Genomic DNA, 23,419 nt, shown 5'->3' on the forward strand with positions numbered 1-23,419 from the left:
AGAAGTAACATTCGTGCCACACATGTGCCAAGCAATGACCACCTCCAGCAAGAGAAAATCTAACCATCTCCCTTTGACATTCAATAGCATTACCATCGCTGAATTCCCCCACCATCAACATCCTGGGGGTCACCATTAACCAAAAACTTAACTGGACCAGCCATGTAAATACTGTGGCCACAAGAGCAGGTCAGAGGCTGGGAATTCTGTGGCAAGTAACTCATCTCCTGACTCTTCAAAGTCTGACCTTTACAAGGCACAAGTGAGGGGTGTGATGGAATACTCTCCACTTGCCTGGATGAGTGCAGCTCCAACAACACTCAAGAAGTTTGACACAATCCAGGACAAAGCAGCCCGCTTGATTGGCTCCGTGTACACAAAATTAAAGATTCACTGTCTCCACCACCAGCGCACAGTGGCAACAATGTGTACCATCTACGAGATACACTGCAGCAACCTGCCAAGCCTCCTTCGACAGCACCTTCACAACTCACAATTTCTACCACCCAGAAGGACAAGGGCAGCAGACGCATGAGAACACCACCACCTGCAAATTCCCCTGCAAGCCATGCACGATCCTGACTGGAAATGTATCGCCATTCCTTCATTGTCACTGGGTCAAAAGCCTGGAACTTCCTTCCTAACTGCACTGTGGGTGTACCTACACCACATGTGCTGCAATGATTTAAGAAGGTGGCTCACCACCATCTTCTCAAGAAGGACTAGGGATGGGCAACAAATGCTGGCCTTGCCGGCAACGCTCACATTCCATGAAAGCTTTAAAAAAAAAAATCAGCAATTTCCTTAGTCTTAAATTTAGCTTTTTTGGACGAATGCAATTTTTTTCTGAACTTCTGAGAGTTTTTTCTAGGCTGAATTTCTTTACAAGGATGATACCAGAATTAAGAGGTTATACATATTAGGAAAGACTGAACAGGTTGTGATTCTTTTCTCTAGAAAGGAGAAGACTGAGAGGTGACCTGATAGAGGTCATTAAAATCATGAAGGGTTTAATAGGGTAGATGTAGAGAAGATATTTCCACTTGGGAAGAGTCTAAAAGTAAGGGGTGGGAGGAGGTATTGTATGGAGGATAAACACTGGCATGGACCTGTTATGCCACATGCCTATTTTTGTGTTGTAGAACTCTAGGTAATTCTAATTAAATATCCACATCACCTTCCAATTGGAAAGCGACCCGTCTCTCCAGTACTCAATTGGGTAATTCTTTACTGTCAGAAATCAGTCTTTTTCCTCGCATCTCTAATATTGTTATAACTAATAAAGTCACCCTCTATAAAAACAAAGGTGACCGCGGTGACTGCAACAACTACCGTGGAATCTCCCTGCTCAGCATAGTGGGGAAAGTCTTTGCTCGAGTCGCTCTGAACAGGCTCCAGAAGCTGGCCGAGCGCGTCTACCCTGAGGCACAGTGTGGCTTTCGTGCAGAGAGATCGACCATTGACATGCTGTTCTCCCTTCGTCAGATACAGGAGAAATGCCGTGAACAACAGATGCCCCTCTACATTGCTTTCATTGATCTCACCAAAGCCTTTGACCTCGTCAGCAGACGTGGTCTCTTCAGATTACTAGAAAAGATCGGATGTCCACCAAAGCTACTAAGTATCATCACCTCATTCCATGACAATATGAAAGGCACAATTCAACATGGTGGCTCCTCATCAGAGCCCTTTCCTATCCTGAGTGGTGTGAAACAGGGCTGTGTTCTCGCACCCACACTTTTTGGGATTTTCTTCTCCCTGCTGCTTTCACATGCGTTCAAATCCTCTGAAGAAGGAAGTTTCCTCCACACAAGATCAGGGGGCAGGTTGTTCAACCTTGCCCGTCTAAGAGCGAAGTCCAAAGTACGGAAAGTCCTCATCAGAGAACTCCTCTTTGCTGATGATGCTGCTTTAACATCTCACACTGAAGAGTGCCTGCAGAGTCTCATCGACAGGTTTGCGTCTGCCTGCAATGAATTTGGCCTAACCATCAGCCTCAAGAAAACGAACATCATGGGGCAGGACGTCAGAAATGCTCCATCCATCAATATTGGCGACCACGCTCTGGAAGTGGTTCAGGAGTTCACCTGCCTAGGCTCAACTATCACCAGTAACCTGTCTCTAGATGCAGAAATCAACAAGCACATGGGTAAGGCTTCCACTGCTATGTCCAGACTGGCCAAGAGAGTGTGGGAAAATGGCGCACTGACACGGAACACAAAAGTCCGAGTGTATCAGGCCTGTGTCCTCAGTACCTTGCTCTACGGCAGCGAGGCCTGGACAACGTATGCCAGCCAAGAGCGACGTCTCAATTCATTCCATCTTCGCTGCCTTCGGAGAATACTTGGCATCAGGTGGCAGGACTATATCTCCAACACAGAAGTCCTTGAAGCGGCCAACACCCCCAGCTTATACACACTACTGAGTCAGCGGCACTTGAGATGGCTTGGCCATGTGAGCCGCATGGAAGATGGCAGGATCCCCAAAGACACATTGTACAGTGAGCTCGCCACTGGTATCAGACCCACCAGCCGTCCATGTCTCCGCTATAAAGACGTCTGCAAACGCGACATGAAATCGTGTGACATTGATCACAAGTCGTGGGAGTCAGTTGCCAGCATTCGCCAGAGCTGGCGGGCAGCCATAAAGACAGGGCTAAATTGTGGCGAGTCGAAGAGACTTAGTAGTTGGCAGGAAAAAAGACAGAGGCGCAAGGGGAGAGCCAACTGTGCAACAGCCCCGACAAACAAATTTCTCTGCAGCACTTGTGGAAGAGCCTGTCACTCCAGAATTGGCCTTTATAGCCACTCCAGGCGCTGCTTCACAAACCACTGACCACCTCCAGGCGCATATCCATTGTCTCTCGAGATAAGGAGGCCCAAAAGAAAAGAAAAAAGAAGAATAAAGTGCTCAAAGGAAATGGGGGAAAACACATTTTCTTTAGTGCCCTCATGATTTTTCTCCATGGTGACTGGAAGGAGCGTCCAGGAAATGAATCTTTAATTCCAGGAGACTCCAGGACAATCCTGGAGGGTTGACAACCCTAGTTGAGTGAAATGCCAATAGGTTAGGGGGATCACTGAGGCAGGCAGACAGCATAGTCAACCATGAGACTCAGTTGTTGTATCTGTATGCTGAGTTTCACAACTGTTGTGTTTGCATACTGAATCAGTGATCTCCTCAGCCTAAAGCTATTGTCGCCAGTTGTGAGAGCTGAGAAAGTCAATTATGTTGCCGTACTTGCAGTGATAATCTAACATTAGCCAGCCACGAGCCACAATAGTAAGTGGGACAGACCAAACAACAGGCAGCAGTACTGTATGGTACCAAAGAGGTCAGAATTGGAATCATATTCTCCACAGTTCTGCCAGATTTTAATCATTTCAGTTAACCATTTTCTCAAGAGTCACTTCACCCAGTCTACAAAATTTGCAGAATATGTTACTTTCTCCTTAATGGTGTTGTGAGGGGTGGGAGGTAGGCTGCCTAAATAGTACTCAAGCTAAGTCTATTACAATGGCTCATTATATCCCTTCTTATAATGGCAATACAGATTTTTTTTTTTTTACTTTCCAAATATTCCTCGGGTTCTAACTGGAAATGCCCAGCCATCCTATTGAACATTTATATTAACTTCTCGCAATATATCATGTTCATTGTACATTCATTAAATCTCTGCAGTGTGATAGCAGAATCACAGGGTATTAGCCAGATTTATTCTGTTTGCAAGAGAATAAGTCACCTCTAGCTTTCTCTCTCTGGGTTAACAGCTCACCATTGAGCAGATACGCACCCCCACCCACCCCTTCACCACTGCTTCACAACAACTTAGTTGGGGAAACTCAGCCCAATAGAGGAAACTCATTTATTTGGGGACAGCACATTTAAGTCAATATGTTGCACATCAGCCGCTCTCCTGCATGAAAATGTATTGGAATTAACTGGGGTAGACTATCAATTAGACATCCTTGTACAGAGTTTCATGCACTGACAGTGTATAATAGAAATTTGAGCATTCATATAGGAAGCCCCAGGCAGCTTTCCATTCATTAAAATTAATGATTGAAATTGTATGAGGCATGTAAAGCTCTTACAGGAGTACTAATTTGTCAAACCCACCCCTGCATAATTTGTGTCTATTGTGCAGAATTGGTTTTGCACTTTGATTTTTTTTTGTTTGCATGCACTTTATTCGAACTACCAGACTGTACTAAAACATAATTGTTTTTTCAGAAGTGAAGGACCTCCCCCACTTAGAGTGGAAGTGAATGAGCCCATTTCAGAGGTAAGTTGGAAGTGATTAAAAAAAGATTAACTGACCTCTTGAAGCTAATGTCCTGATCCATGAAATTTAAGCAGCAGGACAACTAAAGAATAATCAATGTATTCAGAGATTTCATTTGAGAATAAGTATCAATAAAATTAATAAATTTAGGAAACTAAGTTGAGATTTTCTGATCGGCAGTATTGTAACCTCAATGTTAATTTATTTATTTTAACACTGATGATTGAAAATAAACAAGTCGAGAATCTAGGTTCAACTGTTTGAATGTTGATAGAGAAGAAATTAAATTTTGCTCTTGTATAAATACGCGTGGCTCTGTTAAATTAAGTTAATATAAGCTGTGCTTCTTCCTCTATGGTTTAACTAATAAATGAATCAAGTGTGGAACTAAAATACACTTCACTAGGAAGGTCCCAGTTTCAATCCTTGGACTGTGTTGCGTTAGCTCATTAGCTCATCTGAACTGTGATGGAAAATGAGAGAACTACAGTTAGTCTCAGTGGGGGAGAAAGCCACCTTGGGGCTTAGCACAAAACAGGCAGTATGCACCGGCCACCTGTTATTCCCCCACCACCCCCGCCCCCCCCCACCCACGATTATTCAGTTCCATTAAAGACTATGCAATAACACACATTTTGTATTACCAAGAAAGAATAATTTCTACCCCAGTTCTAACCTCTGTGTAAGGTGATTTGCATTGAACCATTGCAAGTTTTGTAGCTAGAACTAACAGTTTGACAATGATAGGCTAGGAAAAGGAATGATTGCCTAAGTAGGCCACTCACAAGTATAGGCGCGTAAAGTCAAATTGCAGATTGTTCTGATGAAAGCAATATATTTGAACTATTCTGAACTACATGTTCTGAGTTTTTATTCAGTTCAGTGGAAAACAAAAATCAGAAATCCCTGAATCTTGCTGGAAAGTGCTGATACTGGATGAGAATACCATCAGGCTTGACTATAATGCTGTCTTCCCACCCCCTGCTAGTACTCACTGTCTCATACTTATGGTGCTCACACATGAAAAATTACACCTGAATGAGGTACTGGAGGGCTGCCATCACTGTGGAAGCATACTTCAGCATAAGTCAACACTATCAGAAAGAAATGGAAAATTAATTGGCATCATTAAGCATGTGCATCATTTCCTGTCTCACTTCACAATTAAGTATAGCAAAAATTTATTCCAGGCAAATTTTTTGCTGTTTTTTTGGCTCAGACACACATTTCTTCCAGCCCTTCTTCCTTTATCCACCTCCCCAAATAACCTTGAGCATTGACATAGTTACTGCCTTAACTAGTAAGTCTGGAAATGAATTCCACAGCCTTTCAACTCTTAGAATGAAAAAAATTCATCTGCCCTCTTTTTTAAATGTCTTGCAGATAATCTTTTACCCACAGCTCCACAGTTTTAACCTCTCAGTGACTGGATACTTTCTTCTTTGATTGGCCCTATCCCAACCTTTCATAATTTAAGAACCATCTATTATATCACTCCATATTCTGCATTGCTCAAACAAAAAAAGGACCCAGTTTCCCAAGTGTTTCTTCATATTTTTATTTCCTCATACCAGGCAGCATCCTGGTGAGGTAAAAGCTAGAATTCTATTCATTTTTATAGCCTTATTGAGCATCACATCATTTTAAACACTCCTGTCCTTATAAAACATCATACAACCCACTGTGAGCAATACTGCAGGGCCTCCCTTAGATGTGTGAGTAAAATTTTGATTATAGTTGACGCTTATTTCCTGTCGTACTCTCTCTGTCATACCTACCCCATTGCAGTTCATTGAGAACACACTTATTGACAGTGAATTTTAGGTCCAGCTGTTTTCTATCAGCGATGCCTTGGAACATCTGCAGTATATTTTTCAAGGTCTTGTGCTTGCCTGTTAAATCCAACATGTGATATCTGCAGTGCAACATATTGTTAAGATGTAAAATAATCTTAAAAACGGAAAGCTATTTATTGGCTGTATCCTGAAATTTACAAGGAGTTGCTATGGTGCTATTACTAACCTTAACAGATTGTAAATGGTTACAATTACCTGGATTTGCCTATTAGAGCAGCGAAACATCACAACCGTGCCCCAGGTCCAAGACTATCAATGAGCAACACCACAGGACATCTGCTAGTTTCTTTGAAGCTTTACAGCAAATCTAAATCTTGCTTTGTATTTACAAAATTGCTTTTATTTATATAATCAACTGTAGCCATATCAGAAAACTACTTAGTGTGTTTTAAATTAAATTGCTACAATTGTTGGCTCCCTGCCTTCAGGCACCCTGAGAATCAATAGCTTAGAACATGGGAATAACTCCATTAATGTGCTGGTTCATCATTTTATACTGTAAAAATCAGGCATCTCCTATTACCAAAAATGGCTGCTTGATTGTGACAGTAAGAAAATGAGCACACAGCATTGGTGCAGGAAGTCTGTTTTCAAGCATGTAAAATAAGGCAGCACCGTGTTAACAGATTGATTGTACTAGTTGCTGATGACTCAAGCCAGCACACAGTGTCCTCTCTGCAGAAACAATACGAACTTCACAAGAACTGCTACAATCCCCAAATTGAGCTTATTTGCAGCAAAGCGCAATAGATGAGAAATCAACAGGTAAAGACCACATATAATATGTTTGTGATGGCTTTGGAATGTGCTGGTTTTCATAGTTGGTAAATACACACTGGGAAGGTTAACGTGTTTCGATGAAATTCTTCTATCTGATCTTTAAGTCTAGTTGTTAATCCATTTAAAACACATTTTGCTTTAACATAAACAAGTTAACATCTTCGTTGAAACAGCAAAGGAATTTCATATTAACATGTTAATGTATTCCTTACTAACATTACACAACACAATTCAAAATGAAAAGTGAAATGAACATAAAAGAGGTGGTCAAAAGGTCATATTTGCACAAAAGCAGAGCCTAAAAGAAAAAAAGAATAAGATGTTAGAGATAGGAATTCTAGTTTCCATCGTTCAGGTGTATATTTATCAGGAAAACAGATATCACCAAATCTTTTATGCTCTTGAGTGTTGGCTACAGATGGAGATTAATACAAAAGAGGAAGATTCCTGAAATTGGCCTGAAGTATCCATGTTATGAGAATGAACATTTCTCTACTACTACATATGGTGTCGAATTGTGCACCTACCCACCCCTTTTGTAGCTTGACAATCAACTGTGGAACATTTCTCAATAAACAGATAGAGGACTAGTCGGTAATGTCCTTATGTGATTATCACATCATTACCCTTTCACAGCAAGGACTTGAGATTCACTAAGGCTCAGCATCTGTGCTGACAGCTGCTGTTGGCACAGAAAATGCCTGAGAATTAAACCCACTACATTGAAACAACCAAAATGATATAAAATAATATGTACAAGGATGAATGTCTGTTCATAATTAAGGTTCCAATGAATGCCAAAGCCTTACTTTTATATTTCAAGACATCATCTGATTGCTTAAAATTAGACTCACATTTTCATTATGGATATTCAAAAAAGCATGAGTGAGACGAAGACTGAAATGGATTGATAAATACGGTAATAAAAGGCAAAAGCTTTTATCAATTTGAATTGAAGAACTAGCTGTCATTATGTGGAACATTTTGGATTTACTTATTAAAAATACATGTGGAAACTACTTGGTTTTAATGGTAATCATGTGTACAATGTAGCAAGCACACTTGGAAACTTCTTAGCTCTGTTGTTACATGTTACCGTTAGAAGCTAGATACACATTGCAAGTTAATTGATTGAAACTCATTTTGTTTTCTTAGAATGAAGATGCAAATGATGAGGCTTATAAGTCAGATGGTTCTGAAGATGATTTTGAGGAGATGAATCTTTCACTGTTGTCAGCTCGTAATTTTCCACGAAAAGCAAGTCAAACCAGCATTTTCCTGCAGGAATGGGACATCCCATTTGAGCAACTAGAAATTGGAGAACTCATAGGCAAAGGACGCTTTGGTAAAGTCTATCATGGTCGTTGGCATGGAGAGGTGGCAATCCGTTTGATTGATATTGAAAGGGACAATGAGGACCATCTAAAACTTTTCAAAAGGGAAGTGATGGCATATAGACAAACCCGACATGAGAATGTGGTACTGTTTATGGGAGCCTGTATGAGTCCCCCTCACTTAGCTATTATCACCAGGTAAGTGATGGTTTAATATAACTTATTTTGTCGTTTAGATAAGGAAGAGACAAGATTTTTTAAAAATCCTGTTCCCATACGTGTGATATTGCAATAACAAAATACAATCACAAAACAGCTTCAGTTAATTTTTGGGGGTTCAAAAGCACTCGTCTCAATTTTCTTTTCGGTTGAAACAGAAGTTTTAATAAATATATCATGGAGTGCTATTTGATGTGATAAATATCTCCACTTGGAAGTTGCCTTTCACTTGTTTGAGGCTTCACAGACTAATTTATGGTGTTGTTTATCCTATGTTCTGCCTTGCCTTACCATAGTCTCAATGTCGAGCATGAGACTCAATGAGAATGATGGACAAGTAACAAAGGTTAACTTTTTCCTTTTCATTTCATTCAACTATAATGAAAATTAAGATGAGGTCACACAAGTATGTAAACAGTCTGTCGTTTACATTGTAAGAGTCAAAGTTCAGGCTAAAGATCAATATAGGTACCATAGACCTTGGAATAACTTCCTCATACCACATTCAAACCATGACTTCTGAAAAATGGGAGTCATTCTGAACAGGTTATCGTCAATCAGCCAGCCAGACCTCATTTCATATATGATACTTGCTGAATAAATAGAAACTTAACGTGGTTAATAGTTGCAACTCTCTAAGGGTATTTATTTAGAGATACAGTACTGAAACAGGCCCTTCGGCCCACCGAGTCTGTGCTGACCAACAGCCACCCATTTATACTAACCCTACAGTAACCCCATATTCCCTATCACCTACCTACACTAGGGGCAATTTACAATGGCCAATTTACCTATCACCTGCAAGTCTTTGGCTGTGGGAGGAAACCGGAGCACCCGGCGAAAACCCACGCGGTCACAGGGAGAACTTGCAAACTCCACACAGGCAGTACCCAGAATCGAACCCGGGTCCCTGGAGCTGTGAGGCTGCGGTGCTAACCACTGTGCCACTGTGCCGCCCTAAATCTGTGGGAATTTTGATTTTAAGGCCTCTTAAAGTTTTTGTGTCGTATTCACTGTGAGAGAAGCAGTACTAAACATGATTCTGGAGGCAATCTGACTGCTAAGTGCCATGAAACCAGGAGGTAGATGGTCCGCACTACTCGGGGGTCTCAATAAGCCGTGTATAATTCTAACCTGAAACAAAACTGCATTGGACCTCCTGGGAACATTAAAAATTGGTGTGATATATTTAATGTTGAGAGAAGCATCCTCCCACAAGTTGGGTTGAATTTGATTTCGGCAGCAGGGGTCTTGGCAATGGACCGGAAAACAGGGGACTCCCACCTCAGCTATTTGTTGGATGCCCGGCTGAATTCAACGGTGGGCAGGCAATTAACTGCCCGCCATCGGGGTGTTGTCCCCTTTAAGGGACAAGGTCCCGCCCCAAGGGCTGCTGGCCAATCAGAGGGCCGGGAGCTCAGCAATCCGAGGAGCAGTGGCCACTGCTGATGCTACAGCAAGCCTGGAGCAGCAGCCTTGGAGGAGGACCAGGAATTAAGATAAGTGGGGTCGCGCACTCTCAGCGAGGGATGGGGGTGGTCGTTAGTGAAGGTGGAGCTGGAGTCTTTCAGCGGAGGCCACCCATGCTGCCGGAAGGCCCTCTGTGGGCTCCAGGGTGCCTGATCAGGAGGGTCCCCCTCCCGCCATTGGTAAAATACTAGCGGCGTGGGAAAAGGCCCTGAAGTGGCCCTTAACTGATGACTTAAGGGCATCAGTTGGCCTCTGGGCAGGAAGGCTATTTTCGACCTTCCCTGCCCTGGTATAATTTCATAGCATCAGGAAGGCAACAGGCTCACCATGCCCTTCCTTCCCTCGCCATTTTATGCCACCCCCTGCCTCCCAAACCGTCTCTACAAGGCTGGTAAAATCCAGCCCGTTATCTCTTAACATTAAATTTTGCCAGCTGAGGAGCGAACATCTGCACGTGCAGCATGTATGGACATGCAGACCTTGTTTGATGCTGTGCTCAGCGTGACCCACAGCTAGCAATATAACTCAGAACTGCTACCTGCACATCACACTACTGGCCATGGCCAGTCCTTCAGCAGCAGCAGCGCAAGTCATCTGCTTTTGACAGATTTGATCCCAGTTTAGGCTGAGTGGCTCATAGATGGCATGACACTGCTCCAACAAATCTTTCCAAATATTAGTTTTGATTCAGTGTTAGTTGCTAATCTGGCTATTAATTTTGCAAAGTACAAAGCCGAAGGAATAAGCCACAACAAGATGGCACAAGAGACTTTCTATCTGTTTAATGTTCATGGGGAACTATAGCTTTGATTGAGGAGTCTGCCTATCTTTTTGGGCGTGGGTGACTGGTTTAGCGAGGCAGATTTTTCACTCATTTTAATGAATGAAAATTCTTAAATAACAAGGCAGTCACCGAATTGTGTCATTTACTGAGCCAGACCTCTGGGTGACATCCAGCACAGGAACAACCTTGCCTGATGTGGTTAAATTTACCACCACATTGAACGTTTATGTTACTGACTCATTACAAGCCACTAGTACCGTTCTGTGCTGATAGTTATGTGCAGCCTTCTTTGAAAAAAGAACCCTTTGAATATTAGGAAGTAACAAGAGCAGCATTCCAATCTGAAGCTTCCACCTAATATGTCAGGATGAGCAGAAAGCTCTGATAGTTCTAAGAAATGTACAGTATGTTTGCTGGGAAAATAAAAAATAGAATTATATGAGTTAAAGGAAGCCTAATACATTAAAAGCTATTATGATGGAGGTGCAGCTTCAGATATTTAGGAGGTTGAAGGAGTGGGAGGTGGGCCTAGTGCATTGATGGTTGCCCTGAAAATGTGGCAGCATCTGGGAACTGAGTGCTTGGCATGAGCATAATACAGCTATCTGCTTATTTTGACTTGGTACCCAATACTGTTGTTACTCTTCCTGAATCCAAAGACTTTTTTTTAATCTAATATGCTTTCATGACCAATATACTGAGGAGGCATAAACAAGAAATGCTGGATTCACTCAGCAGGTCTGGCAGCATCTGTGGAAAGAGAAGCAGAGTTAACGTTTCGGGTCAGTGACCCTTCTTCGGTCACTGACCCGAAACGTTAACTCTGCTTCTCTTTCCACAGATGCTGCCAGACCTGCTGAGTGAATCCAGCATTTCTTGTTTTTGTTTCAGATTTCCAGCATCCGCAGTATTTTGCTTTTATATTACTGAGGAGGCATTATTGACATGACTGGGTACTTTCTGCCACATTTCTTGTACAGTGTCTCTACTGGGTGATTTACCTCTTCCTCAAAAACTACTGCTTTCCTCGGAGACAGCTCCGCCAATGAAAAGTCCGGACTCTCTTAATTGAAGAAGGTATTCTGGGAGCTCCTCCAGCCATGCTGTACAATATGTCAGTGTTCAAAGAAAAACTGCCTTCCTTTTAAGGATGTAACAGGACTTTGGAAGCAGTTGCTCTCCCAGTTTCCACATTCCCCCGGACCCCCTACCAACTCCCCAACAGCTGCATGTGAATTCTGGCATAGTCAGGCCGCCACTGTACTAGCATGGGTGCATATGGAGCATGGCCACGTTTTTGGGCCAACTGCGCTATCAGCTGTCAGATTTTCAGATGTGTTCATGAATTATGTACAATATGTTGTTATTGACAATGAGTGAGTTTGCATTTATTAGACAAAACCCACTAAAAACAGTTTTCAAAAATGGTCCATGTTACTGCATCTTATTTGCCTATTGCACGTGGCACTTTTGTCAAATTTTTTTTGTGTTCAGTGCAATGTTAATGTTAGAGAGTCACTGGCTTCATGTAAACAAAACTGACACAGTGGCTTAGATTGCATCAAATTCATCATCAGATTGTGCTATTATGATGAAGATGATAGAAGGATCTTCAACTTATTCAAGGAAAACTTTGTCAGATAATTTTGTTTTTAAAACAAAGAAAGCAACCCTGTGAAATGTTGTGCCAGCTTCCACTATATGCTGGAGGTAAGGGCTTAACATTAAAACTAACCTAAAGACAAAACATTGAGTTGGCATGGAGTTTTTTTTATGCTGTATGGCTGAGCATCAACAAAATATAGCAATGAATTTATGGTAATCTTCAGGCGACAGTCATAAATGTAGGGAACTCCACCAATAAGATTACTGCCATGCAATCATTCCATTATTGTTTAAATCTCCAGCATAGACGAGAGTACTGGAAGCATTGACTGCTGTGTCAAGCTCAGCCCACACAGCTCCAGAGGCAGTGGCCAGGCCATGTGTTGAGAAGTCTTCTACTTCTGATGTGACACCAATGAAAGGGGGCTGAGGGCTCCGTGCAGGATATCTCGCAAGCAGCAATCGATTAACAACGATATGGCTGTTGCATTGTTCGAAGCATTAATCTGGGTCCCAGAAGAGCCAAATAAAACAACTTTGATTTATCCTGTATCATTTTCAGATGAGTAGCCAACTAGACACGTTTAATGGTGCACTAACATGCTATGCACATGTTCTGAAGAAGGGTCACTGACCTGAAACGTTAACTCTGCTTCTGTCTCCACAGATGCTGCTAGACCTGCTGAGTATTTCCAGCATTTCTTGTTTTTATTTCAGATTTCCAGCATTTGCAGTATTTTGCTTTTATATTATGCTATGCACATACACTGAGCAGCAGCACCTTGAGGGCTGGGATGAAGCATTGCCATATTTATTGATTGTTTATAGAAAGGGACTCCAAGAATCTACAGGGAAGTACTCCAAGAACAGGATGGTCAGCATTTGAATTGTTTGATGGACAGTAACCAGAGAGGCATGGTCAGGGAAGAGATCACTGATAAGGACAGGACTATACTGAAATTGAGCTTCACCAAGAATGCACAGGATATTCAAGAACATGGACATAACCACCTGGAAAACTGGTGTGAGTGCAATGCCAAACACCAAGCAGTGAGATTTTAACTCATTCAAAACCCATCCACTTAATCAGAGTTGAAATCGGGCCCCAAGAGTATCAGGTAGGATGGTGGAACTGATTCTGCTGCCAGTGAATTGTAAGAAGTTACAGGTCCACTTGGCAAATCCATATCCAAAAGGCAGAAAGGTGCAGCAGGGAAAATGTGCATCTCAACTACTTAAATCAACCACATTCCTGCCTAGTCTGCTTTCTGATAGTCTCAATGGAACCTACCCCAATTATGGGCATGGTAAAGGCGCTACAAATACAGAAGACAGAAAAGAATCAATCACAGAGGGAATTGACTATTTTTTTAGCAGCTGCAGAATTGGGCCTCAGTTGAAACAAATGCTGCTGATGCACCTTTACAGGTGCCAGTAGCCCACCTCAAGTGTTTAGTGACCCTGGGCTGAATTTTCCTTCTGGAGGCAGGAAACAGAGGTTGGGACTGTTTCTGGGTGCTGAACCCACCCCTGGAAGTGACAGGGACACAGCCACTTATTGTGCTTTTAGGTGGGTGGGGTTCACCCCCTTTATTGGCCTGGAGACAGATTCGCCATCCAATTAAGGATGCCAGGTGTGTTCTTGAAACTGGAGGGCCAATCAGAGGCCTTCCAGCTTGAAAGGAGCAGCAGGGTGCAATAAAAGGCAAGAAAGAGAGAGGTTGTTTCTAAATGGAGACACCCTCCAACTTTTTTAAATCTTATATTAAAAATGGCTTTTGCAGCCACTGGTGGAGGGCGCAAATGGGTACCCCTCTACAGGGTGGCCATTTGGCTGCTCCTGCACCCAGGCAGGAAGGGCCTTTAGGCCTGGATTCCTGGTCTGCTGCCAGGAGGCCGTCTCCAAGCAGTTACACTGGCCCTCCACTGCATGCGGGAGCCTGGAGCTGACTGGAAAATTCCAGTCCGCCACCTTTAATTGACCTCAAATGGCTCTTAATGAATCTAACCTGCTACCTGCCAAGTGCGGGAGGGTAGGCTTGCTGCTGCTCCCCAGATACCACCTCAGCAGATATGGCCCAGAGACAGGATGGAGCTGGGGAACCAGTGCGCCAGCCTGTGGGGCTATTTTTAGCTCCTACCCACCTCCACTCCTGGCCCCAACTGTCTCTGCAGTTCAGGATAGGGTCTACAGCAGGGACCATGGGTGGCTAGGAGCTCTAGTTGGCCACGATTCGTCTGGTGGAGCAGACCACCCAGAGCTTGAGGCCCAGTGTGTCTGGTCAGCTTTCTGAAGGATGGACCGAACCACTCAATTCAGTGATAAATTTAAGTTTAATTTTTTTATTTTAGAGATACAGCACTGAAACAGGCCCTTTGGCCCACCGAGTCTGTGCCAACCATTATTCTAATCCTACATTAATCCCACATCTCCACCTTCCCTCAATTCCCCTACCACCTACCTATACTAGGGGCAATTTATAATGGCAAATTTACCTATCAACCTGCAAGTCTTTGGCTGTGGGAGGAAACCGGAGCACCCAGCGAAAACCCACGTAGTCACAGGGAGAACTTGCAAACTCCACACAGGCAGTACCCAGAATTGAACCCGGGTCGTTGGAGCTGTGAGGCTGCGGTGCTAACCACTGCGCCACTGTGATGCCCCAATAGACACACATTTAATTTTTCTTTGTCCTTACAAAATTTTGAAAAGTATTTGTGAACCTGTCTTGTTCCAACTGAGTTGCCCAACTGAAGCCATGAGAAAGATTTTGACAGACCAGGTAGACTTCTCACACAGTGAGCATCGCATGTCCTTGTATAGGTTTATATTGTCGTTTAATGCAACAGACATGAATTCTTATGTTATCTATTTTCTTCTTGGGAATGATAGTTCAGCCTGTAGCTACTGAAAATCTGTAGTGTTGTTTCCTTTCTTCATTTATCCATTTATAAAAGAAAGAAAGATCTTGCATTTATCTAATGCCTTTCATATCCTGAGGACATCACAAAGCACTTACAGCTTTAGAAGTGTAGTTATTGTTGTTATGTCGGCAAAAAAGACAGTAAATTTTTGCACAGCACATATATATTATATATATTTAATGCAAGCAAAAGATGAATTGATATTAGGTTTCATTACAGATCACTGCCAACCTTCAATGCAGAGGAATATAATTATCCTCTTAGCAGTTTGAGCGTTGTCATACATCATGAGCCAACTTACATAAATGAAAAATTTGCATTAAATTTGACAGCCCTGATCATTATTTTCTCTTGGCTTTTGTTAACAGTTGTTTGATGGTGACTCATATTCCTTGATGAGAAGCTGCAGGACCAAACGAGCTACTCATTATCACTATTTGATAAAGATTTTGAGTCGGCTTCACAAGGCGGCACACATTTTTATTTTAATTACCATTCTAGAACATCTGATGCAGGGGCTAGGGCCCTGACTAGTGAGGCCTGCAGCAGCCAAGTGCATGTTCAGTGAATTGTTTGATAAATCATGTTCCACAATTTCCTGAATAAATGTCATTTATAAAGAAATATATCTTTTGCATATCAAGTGATGAGCAGATATTACCCCTTGTATGCGAACCATAAAACAAGTTCCACTTTGTTGAGTACATGGTCCAATTACCTTTATAAGTATACATTTTGACAAAATTGTGTTATGCTATTTGCAAATGCTCCACAAAGTGCAAAGTACTCTTTGCTACTAAAACGTTATCACAGGGACCTCATCAGGTCTTCTCCCCACCATTACTTCAACATAACATCGACACAAATACACACATAAACTGGGTTTCCACTGATCTTCTGCACAATTTACAATGACTGATTAAGAGAAGCTTCAAGGAAATTCCTGGCATATATTAATATTGTAGAAAATTATCATTATATTGAATAATCAGTTGTTAGCTTAAAAAAAAATTGAATTAAATAGTTTAGAGTTGAGCGAAAGATTGCTGTAAAATGCTTTGTCTCACAGTAGCACTTTGTATGGTTCTGCTGTTCATATTCATATGACAGCTGGTAAAATACTCAAAGTAAGGATTATAGATGTCCTTTATAGTCCACTGAGTAGACTTAAATTTTTGGTGCAGCCAAACAATGGAGGCTGCCACAAACTTTGAGGCCTGTGTTGCATTTGAATATTTTAATATTTTTGTGGAACCAGGAGGAGCATTACAATTATAAAAACATCTGAATCTGGGCCAACACTTCAGCACACAGAGGGAGTGCTGCATTGTCTTTAAACAAGGCCCTGTTTTGGGGGAAAAAGATCCCATTGCACTTTTACAAAGGATTACAGGGATTTCTATTAGTCTCTTGTTCAACATTCATCCCTCAATCAACACCATCAAAAATTGGTCAACCAATCATTTATCTCATTGCTGTTTGTGGTATTTTGCTATGTGCAAGTCAGTTGCCATTTTTATTTATAGAACAACGGTGACTGCATGTTATATGTAATTCATTGGCTGTGAAGTGCTTTAGGATGTCCTCAGAATGTGAAAGCACTATATAAATATAAGTTGTTTTTACATTATGCATTAACTGTTTCCAACACTGACTTTATGCCACGTGGCAGTGGCAAATACAGTGGCTGGTGTACAGAAAAATATAAAAGAAAGATATGTTGATAGGTTGAGATGAAGTAAATAGAGTCGGAGGAGGCTCGTGTGAAACATAGACACCAGAATAGACCGGTTGGGCCAAATGACCTGTTTCTGTCCTGTAAGTGTGATGTAATTCTATGTGAGAATGGTGCTTTGCATCATTCTAAACATTTAGGAAAATTAATAGTGCATGAAAGGCCAACAAAGAAATTTATTAGTGCATTCCAGCTTCTTTGGTGCCCAGGCTTTCATGTGTTTGAAAGAAGCATGTGTTATAGATAACACCCATAGGGCTGGATATTGTTCTCAGTCTGACCACCACGGAGCCTGTGCCAGGATTGCTGGGCCCGATCTTCCCAGTGGCGGCGAGGTTCTGTAGCAGCACCTCCGCCGCTCTGCGATGGGACCTTACTTTAAATATTTAAAATACCTCTCTGCATAAATTTAAATTTAATTTGCCGCAATCTTACCTTCAGTTCCAATCTTGAGCTCATCGTGCGGCACTGACATGCCTTCACTTTCCCGCCCAGGAGAAGCTGGTGCCACCAATGTGAGGAAGGGGTGAACTCTGCATGATTTGTATGGGGAAGGGGGAAAAGGGTCAACTCTGCATTATGTTGAACTGTTTGCAAGGTTGGCAGCCTTTTAAAAATGACACCAGCACCTGCTCTTGCATCAGGTGTCGTCATGAACGGCATCGCCAATGCCGCCCCGCCACATGATTTGGTGGGGGGGTGCTGCCGTCAATATGTTAAGTGGCTGCCAGCCATCATCACGGTGACATGGGCCTCGTGCGGGGCAGCTGCCATTTTCTGCATGGGACAACAAAATCCAGCCCATAATGTCCCATTAAACACAATATTAAAATTAACTGAGAATTTGATTCTGGTAGTCTTACAAGAGAATAGAGTGAAGTTGAGAAAATTGAATATTTCTAGCCTCATTTCTGAGTATGTAACCCAACAAGAGGACTTGGGAAAAATTAACTAATTCTGGCCAGATTGAACTGTAATAACAACCTACCACATCTTTAATTTCCTATTAGGTGCTAGCTCATGCTCTGTCCTATGGTGTGCCCACTTGACATATGTTGTGCCATGTGCTTCACACGATTGTTTACTCACCATGTGGGAATATTTCTGCTGGTTGCTATTTGCTAGTGATAGCATAAACCCAGTGGAAGAGCTGTCTATGTTCAGTATGTGCTGGCAATGTTATAAATGTTCTGGGAGGATTTCCTGTGATTCCTATATGTTAGCGATATCATAAATTTAGGGAGAAAATAAGCACCTAGTTGGTGTCTGTTGGCAGTTACATCTGGTCGCTGTGTGTTACTGATATGAAACATGGGGAAAGATTTCCTCTGTTTGCTATTCTAGTAAATCTTAAACATATTCCACTTTTCTCCCCTGAGAAATAGCAATCTGAAGGAATTTTCCTGTTTGATTTGCAATGACACCATTACATAGTGATTGAGGTAATCTTTGTGTGTTTTTCATCTACCTACATGTGCCATTTTAGAAGCCTATCAGTGTTTAAAAATCACCACTTAGTATCATGAGTACTTTAGCCTTCAAACATATGCACATAAACTGTAAATACATGTAACAGCTCATACATTTTAAGCTTTGGCAGTTTCTCTTCTTCAATTGCGCAAGCACAAGTGACAAAAGACAATAAAAAGTTTCCAGAGCCAGTGAGGATGTTAAGTACTTTGTTAAAGTAGAAAATTCATTCAGATAAACAGAAAAGGAAATGTATCTCTTAAAGGCAGTGAATTCCATGCATTGTGAAAGGTGGTGCACCAAATTCTTTTGTTTATTCTAGTCATACTAGAAGTCTCGGGTAAGTCAATCAACCAAACCAAACTTAGAGTTCATAATTGCAGTTGTGACGCCTTTCACTTGATGGTCTTTTGCTTTATGTTCAAAGAATTGTGGAGGCTTTTTGAATAAAGAATTTATTAGGGATCTTCAGAGAAAAATGGTGAAAATAAGTTAGAAAAACATTGTGAGTTCTGTTATATTATTGTCCTAATTATAAGAAAAATCTGTTCAAATCTCACCAGAATTGGCTACAGAAGGTCTAATTAGTGAGGGAAAAAGCATTTGATTTTCTTGTGAGAAAATGAAATGAGTCTTGTGGCTTCAGACAATTTTGAAGATGAAGCAAATCAGATCTAAGAGTTTTCTGGTTGCAAAAAAAAAGTTGAATATTGTGCCGCTGAATAGAGTGGACAGAGAATGCTGAGTGAGTGAGTAACTGAGTTGCACAGAACAGGAAATCTGCAGGTTTGATTCCTGGTCTGTGCAGTGCTAGCTGATCAGGCAACGGTTGAAATGCTACAAATAGCTCAGGACCCCTGAATTAGGGAGAGGAAATCAGCCATTGTTCCCTCATGTATTGTTATCCAGTGACTCCTGCCAAATGTACTTATGTGGCATGTTAGGTGAAGATAGGCTGCAATGTTCCCCAAGCTGGAATACTCTGCATTATCAAGACCTACATGTGGATAATAGCCACTTGGGTGAGGTGCTGGATGGTGTAAGAGGTCAATGGAACCATACTACAAGAAGGAGTCAATACCTTCAGGTAAGGAGGGAAGACAAATTACCAAGCCAAAAATTATTTTTTTCCCACAGGCATTTACTGTGAGAACTCTCATTCTGCACAATCACACACTGTGGACAGAATTTAATGGGCCCCGGGAGACGGGGTGCGAGGCAGGGGGGCCCATAGAATAGCAATGGAAGGCGGGGGACGGAGGGCTCGTCACCTTCCTGTCACCCTGCAATTAAGATGGGGGAGAAAATGGTCTTCCCACCCAGAGGCCTTAAACCAGTGGCGGGGGGGAGGGGCCTCTGTCATGTGGGGATGTCGCCTAGTAAACAAGGCGGCCTCCCTGCGGGCTTGGGGGTAGGAGCCTCCTCCATGGGTAATCTGTGGCCCACGGAGGGACCCTGGTAGCAAAGGCTGCCCCTCTGCCTACTTCCACCCCACCCTCAGTGCCCACCCCACACCTTGCCTAGCCCTGCTGGACTGGCCTCAGGAACCCCCGCCCCGCCACCCCCCCCCCACATACTTACCTTGGGTCCAGGGCTCCAGCGCTGGAACTGGTTCTAGGCCTGTTGTAGTACCAGCAGGGGCCACCGCTCCCAATGATGCTGCCGATTAGCCGGCAGCTCTTGGAGGCGGGATCCCCATCCTTAAAGGGACAGGTGCCAGCCAATTAGGTGCCCGAGCAACGTTGAATTGCGCAGGGGGGTTCTGAAGTGCCAAGGGGGTTTCTCTTTGCTTTTTTGGCCTGGCATCCAGCTCCACTATATTCAGCCTTTAGGGCCTGATTTTAATCCACTCAAAACCCATTCACTTACACAGAGTTAAAATTAGGCCTGTGACTGGAGGCCATAGTCCCTATCCATTATGTGGCATAAAAATAATGCAACGGACATAATGGCCGGGATTTTCCAGTGGTGATGATAGCGAAACTGTCAGCATTCACTGTAATCACTCCACTGAAACTGACAGCAACTTCGGGAGTTTGCACATGTGCAGAATAACGCGGACATCCAGAGATTGCTGTCAGTAATTCAATGCTGCTCCAGAGGGTGTGCTATTGAAGTCCCCCAGAATGTAACCCCTAAACAATCATGAAAACTTCCACTTTTACTCTGTTTATCTCACTCTAAAAACCCTGGTAAAAGTTATACCCTGTTTGAATGAGGTTTAACATGGTTTTTAATGGCATACTGAGTTGATAATTACTGCTGAACGGCCTCACTGGCCCTGAGAAGCTTAATTTATATTTGTGGAATGTCAAATTTCTCCATTATGATAAAACATTTGACATTTTAAATAATTTTTTAAAGTTTCTTTATATTGAAATTTTGGCTTTGATCTAAATCCAATCATCATTTATTTTGCTGTCTGAAAATTTAAATTGAAGTGCTTTTAACCTGGTATCTGTGAGAATACTTCAGTGTGATTGGATGTTTGCCCTGATTGCTGCCATCACTGCTGCTACACACCTGGACACCCCCTTGACTTGGTGCCAGATTTAAACTGCATTGGAAAAGGGGAAAACCACACCACAGAGATTGCTAAATCTTTTTACAAGGTCAACGGCGAGCACTGTTGCTTCGCCGCTGACCGCAAAATCCTAGCCAGCATCTGGTGGAATTGCCTCTATTCACAGCCATTAACTGTTGAAGCATTATTATCTGTAGAAGTAAGTGTTTGAATGTATACTTCTATGTTTTCATACAACTTTACCCCTGTTAGCACAAGAAGACTGATCCATTTTGCTGAATGTGCCTTTTGGGTGGAACTGTGAAGATAATTTGATGTGTCATTCAACTTGTCTTGGTGTCTGCTCTATAACAAAGGAATTATTGTGTTTCAAACATTGGATTAGCATACCCAAAGGCAGTCAAAGACTGCAGTGAGTGCTGTTAGCTTAATAGCTTGCCAGTGTCACCAGGTAATAGGAGAGGGGCTGCTCCACATATTGGACCTGACAGAAGAAATAGGAGCCTGCTCCACCATCATAAGATCATGAATGATCTTCGACCTGAGCTCCACTTGCCCGCAGTATCTCCATATCCTTTAATTCCCTTGTCCAAAAATTGATCAATCTCAGCCTTGAATGTACTCTATGACTGAGCATCCACACCCCTTTGGGAAGAGAATTACAAAGATTCACAACCCCTTATCCTGAGACTATGTCCCCTTGTTCTATACTCTCTAGCCAGGGGAAACAGCCTCTCAGCATCCACCCTGTCAAGCCCTCTTGGTATCTTAAGTGTTTCAATGAGATCCAGAGAGTATAGACACATTTTACTCAATCCCTCTTCAACGGACAACTCTTTCATCCAAGAATCAATCCAGTGAACCTTCATTGCACCTCCCTCAAAGTATATCCTTCTTTAGGTACAGAGATCAAAACTGCACACAGTACTCCATGTGTGGTTTCATCAGAGCCCTGTGCAATTGCAGCAAAACTCCTTACTCTTGTACTCCAGCCCCCTAGCACTAAAGGCCAACATGCCTTCCTCATTGCTTATTGTACTTGAATATTAACTTTCTGTTTTTTATATAGAAGGACACCCAAATTCCTCTGAACACCAACATTTAATCATTTCTGTGTTCTGTTTTTCTATTCTTCCTACGAATGTGAATAACCTCACATTTTTCCACATTATACTCCACTACTACGATCTTGCTCACTCTTTTAACAGGTCTATATCCCTTTGCAGTCTCCTTGGGCAGGATTTTGAGCTCCCGCTGGGACCAGGAACGGAGGTGGGTGGGAGCTATAAATAGCCCCGACAGCCGGTGTGCAGTTCCCTGGCTCCATCCTGTCTCCAGGCCATTTTAGCAGAGGCAGGACTGGGGGGCATGGGCAGCAGGGCTACCTGCCTGCACGCGGCAGATAGCCAACACTGCTCATTAAGGGCAATTAAAGGAGGCCGACTGGGATTTTACAGTTTGAGAGATCAGAGCCAGTGCATCCACTATCTCTGCAGCTATCTGTTTTAGAACCCTACTCTATTTAAATATTCACTCAGTCAAAGGGATAGGAAGGGTCAAGGTTTACCTAAAATTGTACTGCAGTCTTTGGGCGCAAAGACTGATGTAGGCAACATATTGGTCTTAACTGAAATTCCCACCTCCACAATAGAAGTGGGAGATGTGGCCACAAGTTATTGCCTGAGGACAATCCAGATTATCAATTACATTGCCTCTCCCTTTTAGCATAGATCACCAATTGTCATAGTCATTTATGTGGACCAGCCTAGCATCGCTAATCTGGTTGAGTGGGCTGAATGGTAATACTAGCATCTCCCAGTAACTGCAATCTTCTAGGAAGGGTAATTATTTGTTTTCCCTCTCACAATTTACCTATGGTTTTAAAGCGGCTTGCATGACCCCTACTGAATGTAAGCAGCAGCTACTGACCATAGAACTTGATCGTTGAGTGAAACTACAGCTGGAAAACACTGCTTGTATGCAGCTAATGTGCTATTTTTGTGCTATTCAGTTAAGTAGCAAGGAGACATATTAGTAACTTATAATTTGAATGCCGGCATCACGTGCAGATAATGATATTTGTCAGGCAATCACATCTCTGCCTTTCTTCTTCTAAAATGCTGTTGAACTTAGCTCTAGCAGTATTATCACAGATATAATCACTGGTTCTGCAGCTGTTTCTAACAAATATGTACATGTGTGTGTGTGCGCGTATAGTATTCACGTTTATACGAGCTATGAGCTTCATCTAAGTATTTCTGGCAGTTATAGATGTTTATCTCTCAGACTACAACTTCAGACAGTTTTTTTTTGTTCCTCACAGTAATTGTTATTTTATACCAGGGGACCTGTGTTTACATTTAGCATTTATATGTATTTGTTCTTTGTTCCTTTGTGCCCCTTCTTCACAAATGCATTAAATACGGATTCAA

General features: G+C 42.4%; 1 protein-coding gene across 2 annotated transcripts in view; it reads left to right on the forward strand.

Moving 5' to 3' along the window:
* ksr2 (kinase suppressor of ras 2) overlaps positions 1-23,419 on the forward strand; it is a 490,636-nt gene that overhangs the window by 351,290 nt on the left and 115,927 nt on the right. For both annotated transcript variants that reach the window (XR_010977280.1, XM_068055178.1), the window contains exons 14-15: positions 4,234-4,285; positions 8,077-8,453. Coding sequence is in view for 1 of the 2 variants with exons in the window: in XM_068055178.1 (XP_067911279.1) it covers positions 4,234-4,285; positions 8,077-8,453 (429 nt within the window). In the remaining variant the exon portion in view is untranslated. The remainder of the gene's footprint in view (positions 1-4,233; positions 4,286-8,076; positions 8,454-23,419) is intronic.

This window comes from Heterodontus francisci, chromosome 23, assembly GCF_036365525.1.
Source record: "Heterodontus francisci isolate sHetFra1 chromosome 23, sHetFra1.hap1, whole genome shotgun sequence".
Lineage (NCBI taxonomy): Eukaryota > Metazoa > Chordata > Chondrichthyes > Heterodontiformes > Heterodontidae > Heterodontus > Heterodontus francisci.